This window comes from Vombatus ursinus, unplaced genomic scaffold (genome assembly GCF_900497805.2).
Source record: "Vombatus ursinus unplaced genomic scaffold, bare-nosed wombat genome assembly UNPS02014789.1, whole genome shotgun sequence".
Lineage (NCBI taxonomy): Eukaryota > Metazoa > Chordata > Mammalia > Diprotodontia > Vombatidae > Vombatus > Vombatus ursinus.
This window is the reverse complement of record NW_020954567.1, coordinates 13,178,426-13,187,467: the sequence shown is the minus strand read 5'-3', so window position 1 is coordinate 13,187,467 and position 9,042 is coordinate 13,178,426. Positions and strand designations below refer to the sequence as shown.

Sequence of the window (9,042 nt, the reverse complement as noted above, 5' to 3'; positions counted from 1 at the left end):
TCATTTATGTAGTACTTTATGTTTATTGTTATTTGATCTTCACGACAATCCTGGGAGATAGGTGCTATTATAATCCTCATTTCATAGATGAGGTAAGTGAGGCTTAAACAGGTTGAGTGACTTACCTGGGATCACACAGCTACTAAGTGTCAAAGAACAGATTTGAACTCAGCACTCCTGACCCCCGGTTCAACACTCTGGCTACTATGCCACTTAGCTGCCTTTCACTGGAATGGGAACTATGACAAAGACAGTTCCATTACAGTGTACAGTAACTCAAATAAACACATGGTGGAGCCTGAATTTGTATTCAGTGTCTTACACACTAAAGACCACCAATGGAATATTGGATTATTGCTATATAACTGGATTATCATAAAAGGCCATATTTCAGATGGCAATTCTTAACAGTACTTCTCATAATACTCTCTGGATAACAGGGAACATGAAAAGTACATTTTCAGTAATAAAAAAGAAAAGTGATCATAGTTCACTAAATCAGCACTCATAGAGTTGTACTAGAGTGGCTGTATCTAGTGCCATTGTAATCTAAGGTAATGAATATGTGTAATAGAAATCCTATTCTTCGGTTCTTCAGTCCACTATAAAAATCTATTTGTGTTGACAACCAAAGCATAACACATTTCTTGCAGCACGACATTCCCAAACTTTCACTGTTTCTTTTAGCTAATTATGGAAGTACATTGTATTTACTATGAAAGAGAAAAAAAAATTTAGGTCCATTCTAGTATAACCAAGTGAAAAAAGGCTTATTTTTCAAACTATATCTGACATTACCTAAACATAGGGAACAAAAAAGTATTCGATTCTCTGCTATTTACAGTACATAGTACAAAATGGTCAAAATGCGTCTGAGAGCATAAGCAATAGCAGCAATATTGGGATGGCAGGCTTTGGCCTCCACCCCTAGCTGAGCAGTATACCAAATATGAATGGGGATCACTAAAAATAGACTAATCAATACATCTGTGTCCTATTTGCTTCAAGTCAAGGATTTGCTACTCAGATATCATGCTCTGATAAACACTCACAATGATAACTCTGATTTCTACCATCAGGGCCAGAATTACTAAAAAAAAACAACAAAAAACAAAAACAAAGTAGGTCAATTTTGCTTTTAAGACTCAGGTGTCACTCTCTCAGCCCTATAAAAAGCAAAGCCAGTTACCAGGAGGTGGTAACCATCCACAGAGACAGGGGAGCCTAAAATGGATAAGGAAAAAGAAAAGGAGAAAGAGGATAACTTGCATTTATATATTGCTTTAAAGTTTGCAAATCACTTTACAAATATTATCTCATTTGATCCTTACAAAAACCTGGTGGGGGGGGAAAGGGGGGCAGTAGGTGCTATTATTATCCCCATTCTACAAATAAGGAGATTGAGGCTGACAGAGGTTAAATGACTTGCCCAGGGTCATGTAGCCATAAAAGCCAAAGGCTAGATTTGACCTTAGGTCTGCCTGACTCCCCGCACTCTATACACCATAGTACTTAGCTGCCAAATGTCAAAGGATGCCAAAGCTGGTAAGGCAGAACACCTAGTAAAATTTACTGTTCTAGAGTAGGGGTTCTGGGACAGGGTTGGAAATTCAGAATAGGAGAAAGGAAAGCAAATGGGAGATTAAAATCAAGAGAGGTACTAGTAGGAAAAAGAAGAGAGCCTCCAGGAAGGAAGCTGTCCATTCAGGAGCCAAAGCTGGAGAAAAGGGAACAGGTCAGGTCTAGATTAACAGTCTTCTTGTTGCCCGACCTATGTGGAATGCATCCCAGAAGGAAAGGGAAAAGGAACAGAGAAATCTAGGTAATTGTGCCCAACATTACAAACCCAGGGCACCCAGGGAAGTGTCTAATCGATGCCCAATAAGAAAACGGTAAACAAAGGTCCCAATGACTCTAAGGAATGCAGAATGCTCATCACAGGGGCTTCAGCTGCTTTTTGGAGGGTACTTTTTTCTTCCAAAGGCTGTCTTATGGAAAGACAAGCTGTCCTGGTGAAATGGAAAGAGTGCTGAATTCAGAGGACTTCTGTCCAAGTCCTAGCTGTGCTATGGACTATCTCTGTGACAATGGACAAGTCATTTCATTTCTCTGGACTTCAGTTTCAGTTGTAAAATGAGGGTGTTCAAGTAGATGAATTCTCAGGTCCCTTTTAGCTCTATAATCCATCTTGAGAGATCAACAGGTGGTACAAAAGGCAAACGGTTGGGAGCTTGAACAGCCCTTGGGAGGGGGAAAAGTGGGACAGTACTGGATAATAAGAGGTGAAGAATACGGTGGTATTGGGGACAAGATCAGCTAGGATTGGCTATCACTGGGAAGGTGGGCTGGGACCCATTTTCCCAACTGGTTTATCACATGTACCTTGGGGTCTTGCCAGAGTTGCCAATTTGGAGATTACTACTCTCAAATTATTAAAAAAGAAAACCCTAACACTGTGTAATATTCAACCAAGAATATACTATATATGTATTAATCATCAACAGGAAACCTATGGAAAATAAAAAGGCTAAAAAAGGGACTTCCATTATGATTGATTTTATTCACAAATGCATGCACACTCACACCAACAGATGTATATCTAGAAAGAATATTTCCTTATTTATAGCTTCCAACAAAAACCAGTAATGACCCTTCCAAAAATGAATTATTCATACACAACAGGATGAAGCATTTGCCCACTGATTTAGGCTATTTTTTTTCCTTTAAATGGTGAGATGGTCAACCGAGTTATTTTTAAAATTTTCCAAAGGATTTCCTTCACACTTCAACATCTAATGAGCATGATGACTACTCAACATTAAACTACTCAAGTTAGAAGGCACCATCTCACCTTCAAGATTCATTTGAACCAGGCTGTATATTTAGCATAGTTGAACACTTTCAAATTTAATCTCTTTGATTCACAGATGACCTTTTCATGTAATATTTAAACATGCTGAATTACTAACATGGGGCATATGTCCCTAATCATTACATCCTTTAAATAAAATAAGAGCACAAAATTCCAAAACAAAAATCTCTTATATAAAATCTAGACAAAAGGTCAGATAAACCACTGTAACCAAGTGTCTATTTCTCAGGAAGCTAGCAGGAGAGATTCATGCATCTCTGAACAATTTTTTAAGCATAGGCACCTAGGTAACACAGTAGATAGATAAAACGGTTGGACCTGGAGTCAGAAAGACCTGAGTTTGAATCCCGCCTCAGATATTTACTAGCCATAGGACCCTAGGAAATCACTTAACCTCTCTCAGCCTTAGTTTCCTCACATGTAAAACGAGGACAATAATCTCACCTCGCAGTGTTGCTGTGAGGATTAAGTAATATACAAAGCACTTTGCAAATTTTAAAGTGCTATACAAATGCTCACCCTGGAAGGAGAACAGTCTCTCTGGCCATACTAGTAACTGCCCAGCCTTTGTCTATGATGCTGCAGAAACCTCTTCAACAGAGCTCACTCCACCCTGGGACACATCTCCACCCCTTTCATCTCTCCCTCAGATGGGCTGTTTCAGAAAGAGGATGCCCAGGCTGGCCACAGCTTCATTCCTCTCCAGGCTGCACTCCTGGCTCTCTAGACTTTCTCTACCCTACCTTCTTCATCTCTTCCCCTCACCTCTGTTTTTCAGCTTCCTTTTATGTGCTGTCTTCCCCAATTAGAATGTAAACTCTTGGAGGTCAGGCACTATCATTCTTTCTGCTAGTATTTATATCACCTTGGAACAAAACTTCTGTCCATCCAGACAGAAGGAGGTTTTGTTATTCAAACAGTTCAGTTTCCAATGAAAAAAGAACTAAAATTCAAGTTCTAAGAGACATCCTGAACACACACCAGGGCTAAACATTGCTTTTTGAGTTCTCATTAGAATATCTTGTGGGATGCAGTACAAGCAGTAAGAAAAGCTGAGTCATATCACAGCTCTAATAATTTTAGGAAATAACATGACTATTTCGAATGAAGAATCTAGCAAATTAAGTTTAATTGAGTCATGATAAAGACCATTTTTAATATTAAAATTGGTAGCTGATTTCCACCATTTGTTCACTCTGTTGGTATTTTCTCCTGCCACACTATATTCAGCCTCCTCTCGTAGGTTGAAGCAACAATCATTTTTAAACACAGGAGAGTGGGAGTTGCCAACAACAACTTATAAGGGATTTCAATTGAGTTAGGTAGATTAGATGTCTTTTTCTATCCTTTACTAAGCAGCCACAAGCTTCTTGTACTGAATAACACTCAATCTCCAATCTTCCTGACTGCTAATAAGGCAAAAAACAACAACAAAACCAGTTACTCTTCCCACTAAGAGTAAGACAAATCTAATATGCATTTTTCAAAGCAATATTGTCATAGAAACACTATTCTTTTTATTAAGGGACTTTTAAAGATACGCTATAAATTACAAATACTCCATATGCATAATACTGACTAATGTTCCTTAAAGAAACTTAATTTTGGTCATGAGGATGTCCTTCTGGGATGCAAGTGATGCAGTAGAAGATCTGAGTTCAAATCTGGCCTCACACTTCGTAACTGTGTGACCCTGGCCAAGTCACTCTGTTTGCCTCGGTTTCCTCAAATGTAAAAGCGGGAAAATAACAGTACTTACTTTTCAAGTTTGTTGCAAGGATCAAATGAGATAATTATAAAGTGCTTCAAACAGTGCCCAATACATTGCAGGTGCTTATTAAATGCTTATTCCTTCCCTTTCTCTTTAGCCTTCCCTTCCCTTTTCTTGTGGGGAGGAAAGGGTAAAAGTAATCACTATAATGACACGTTCAGGTGTTCAGTGTACATTCCTAAAAAAACAAATTAATTAAGAAGTCATTGATTGTGCATGCCAGACACTGTACTGTACTTTAATTGTTCCAAATTCATTCATGATTATTATTTTTCCTTACTTGGCCACTAGGATTCAAAAAGCCTTTCTTCAGAACAATGGCACAGAAAAAGAAAAGAGATTTTCCTTTGTGAAGAAAAAGATGATCCTACCTGTTTGAGCTTCATAAAGAAAGTCTCAGTGAAAGTCTTTCTGCTGAAGTACCAGAAGCGCTCGTTGGCAGGGTACACACGCACCAATGTCTCTAGCAAGAAGCGGACCGGCTCCACCACCTCGGTGACGACCATATCCACGGCTACAGTCATGAACACCCTTTTATCTAGAGTTAAAAATGGGATTTGTGGTCAAAAACGTTGAACATCTAACCACACAAAACAGTGGGTCATGGTACACACGGTACATGGCTCAATGTAAGAAAAATGTACTTAATAGGATTCAGCATTCAACTAATGAATATCCACTCACTGCCTAGACCTATGAGAGACACAAGCAAAATTTTTTTAAAAAGTTCTTATCTTCAATGAATTTACAATCTCTGCAGGGAGGCAATAGTCATGTAGGAAACAGGCAACAAGATGTTACGCGATGGAATGTCAAAGATACTTGGGTAGACACGATAAATATCAACCAGCTGAGAAAACAGAGAAATTAGTGTGGTCTGAGGTTGCTATGGAACCTCAGGAAAGTAGCAACCTCATTGGACCCATTTCTTAAGCTGCAAAATAAAGATAGCTCACATTTGTATAATGTTTTAATGTTTATGAAGTCCCCTCACATAACAATTCTGTGCAATGGACAATTTAAGTAATATTGTCCCCAACGGTACAACTCAAAGTGTCCTTTGCCATGGTGGTTAGTAAATTGCTGGAAGCAGGATTGAACCTAGATGCAGTGACTCCAAACACAAATGCTCTGTCTGCTATAACACACTGCCTCATATAAAGGGGTGATTGGGGGGCAGAGAAATAGTATCTCTGCTAACTGTAACATTTTACAATATAGGCTCTAGTAGCCCAAGGCTTTATGAAGAAGGGACCTAAAGTGGGCTTCGTTAGTTCCTTGTAAGTAGGGATTGTTTTCATTTTTTGTAACTGCATCCTCAGCACCTATGCAACTGGCCTACAGCGGGTGCTTAATAAATGCTTACTAATGGACTGAAGGATTCGGATAGACTAAGAAGAAGGCAGGAGGGCACGTAAAGGAGTTATGGGGCAAGGGAGAGGGTAGATCCAAAGAGTACCTTGAGCTGCTACTTCTTGAAGTCTTAAGGCTAACAAGGAAAAAATCCTATCTCTTCCGAACACTAAATGGGATTATAATCTCATAGAGGAGAAGCCAGGAGAAGATAAAAATCAACATAAATACTTACAGATAAACACCTACATGTGGTGCATTCATGTATCCAAGGAAGCCTTAAAGGAAGACGGCCTTGTATTCATCTGTAACATTATTATCTACTCATTTTATTTCCCCAGATTTTTTTAAAGCCTTTCTTTCCTTGGACCTCATTACACATTTTATCAATGACTCAGAAGCCTTATGGTCAAAGGGAACTTGTCAATTGTCTGGCTCAATGAACAATTTTAATAGTACCCCACTAAAACTTACCCAATCAGCTTGTGGTCATCCCGTCTCTGCCTGAACACCTTCAATAACTCATCACTGCCCATACTAGTCCATTCCACTTCTGGACTGTTCCAATTACTAGGAAGATTCTCCTAACATCAAGTCAAAATGTGCCTCTTTGCAACTTCCACTCAAGGTTCCCATGTCTGTTCTTTGGCACCTAACAAAACACACCTAATCCCTCTTCCAAACAACAGCTTTCTGAATACATATTCTCCTCAAAGTCTTCTCTCCCACAAGATAACCTTGCCCAGTTCTTTCAACTGCTCCTCATATGACATGGCCTCCAAGGTCTCCTCCACTCTGCTTTCTCTCCTCCCTTTGTTGCTATATAGCTTATAAATATTCTTCTTAAACTATGGGGCCCACAAGTGAATAGAGTACTACAGATGGGCCCAAAGCAAAGTGAAGACCACAGGGGCTATCCCTTATCTTAAGCACTTGTCATGTTCTATTTTTATGTTATGGTTATTTCTATATATGTTCTAGTAACCTCCCTGCAAAACAGCAAGTTCTATGAGATCAGGACTGATTCTTATTGAACTGTTGGTCTCCCAAAATACCTAGTACTTTAAACAAAATTGGTACTTAATGAATGTTTGCCGAGACTAACTATGAGTTAAACAAAGATGTGAATTATTAAATTCTGTAAAGTTATGCCTGTTCCAACTCATAATCTAAATTTATATCACTATATAGCTTACATTCATATTAACTAGGGAATAGCCACATTTTCCCTTGATAGCAACTTTTTTTTGTACATGCCTACAAGAGGGATGAATTTGTAAAAATAAGTGACGAAAGGTTTGATTTTGTCAAATAAGACAAGAAAATCATTTTACACCAGAAATTGTGAGATTCTCACCCCACTCCACCCCTCCCCCCCCCAAAAAAGGATGGTGCTGAACAGACAGGATTCCTAAATTCTGTTCCTGGTTCAGCCATCCCAGGAGTGGGGAACCTGTGGCCTGGAGGCCACATGTGCCTTCCAGGTCCTTGGGTGAAGCCTTTTGACTGAGTCCAAGTTTTGCAGAACAAATCCTTTAATGAAGGGGATTTGTTCTGTGAAGTTTGGATTCAGTCAAAGGGCTGAACTTGAAGACTTTGAGGGCTACACACTGCCTCGAGGCCCCAGATTCCCCACCCCTGAGCCATACCGACATTTGTCTCTAGACAAGTTACTCAATTTCTACATGTATCATTTTCATCACTTAAATCATGATGACATTTACAACCTCACTCCTTAGCCAGAAAGTTGTGAGAATTCATACCTACAAAGCAGGAAGATACAGGATTATGAAGTATCATTTCAAGATTTTTGAAATGTTGATGCTAGCCTAGCTAGTTTTCTATTACTAAATGACTAAGGAAATATAACGTAGCAGTATAATTAATCAGGAGTCCCAAAAAGCTGTCTTCTTCTTACCCAAGCCAGCCTCACAGACTGATCATTGGAAAAAAGACTGTCTCTTTTCTTTCATCATTAAAAAAAAACTGCAGTCCACAGTAAAATGGAAAAGTTTGATACAAGAACTGTCTTCATATAATCACAAAAATGTTTTGTTTCTGCAGCTTCACTGAACTAGTTCTATAGTGCACTTCCTTCAATTGCAAAAGAAAATCTCAATACTTTCTTACCCACGCAGGTCTACTGGGGGAATAGGGGGGTGCCCCAAGCTTTCTTTTCTTTTATTACAGATGAAAGAAATTACATTTGCCAAGAGTTTATTCTGCTCCTAATGTGTAAGCCTTACTGTGTAAGCAAAATTTACACAAATTAAACTAGCATCCGAATTAATGAGCAGAATTGGTACCAGTGACCAATACTTATGACAACTGGTCAGGCTCAGTTCTGTATTTTCAAAGATTACCAGGTCAAATTGAAAACAAATTTACTTATGTCAAAACCCTTCATGGCCTCTTGCTGCTGCAGCTGTAATACCACAACTCAAATTCGGATCCTTATCATTTCCCACTTGGCCTGATGCAGCATTCTGCAAATTAGCCTTCCTAACTCAAGGCCTCTCCTACCACTTACAATGCTAAGAATTATAATGCTAAAAATAACGGAGATCTCACATGAGACTCAGGACTCTATCCATTAAGCATGAAAACAAAGCAGCACAGAGATTTAGAAACCTTGGAAGCAAACGGACAATCCAGCTTAGAATTTGGCACAGAGAAAGCAATAGAACAAAAGGTTCAGGCTGATGTGCACAGCAGATTTGGCAAGGCCAGAAAGGGTTCAGGGGAAAGGTGGTCAGCATCCCATGACCTAAAATTCTATAGGCGTGAGTGTCTCCACAAGAAGGGTTGGAAATGCTCAAGACTGAAAGTAAGACGAAAAAAAAAAAAAAAGATGTGATCCTGATGAGGGAAAAAAGTGGGAGCAGTTTAAAGACGTCCATGTAGGTTCAGAGGGAAATGACTGACTAATTCAGATTTTTAAAATATGTGGAGGAAGGAGGGAAGGAAGGGAGGGAGAAGGAGGAAGGGGGAGAGGAAGGAAGGAAGGAAGGAAGGAAGGAAGGAAGGAAGGAAGGAAGGAAGGAAG

General features: G+C 39.2%; 1 protein-coding gene across 1 annotated transcript in view; it reads right to left on the bottom strand.

The window, feature by feature from the left end:
• The window catches only part of RABGAP1L (RAB GTPase activating protein 1 like), a 648,400-nt gene that overhangs the window by 529,426 nt on the left and 109,932 nt on the right, over nt 1-9,042 (bottom strand). The window contains exon 10 of the mRNA XM_027868366.1: nt 5,015-5,181. Within this exon, the coding sequence (XP_027724167.1) occupies nt 5,015-5,181 (167 nt within the window). The remainder of the gene's footprint in view (nt 1-5,014; nt 5,182-9,042) is intronic.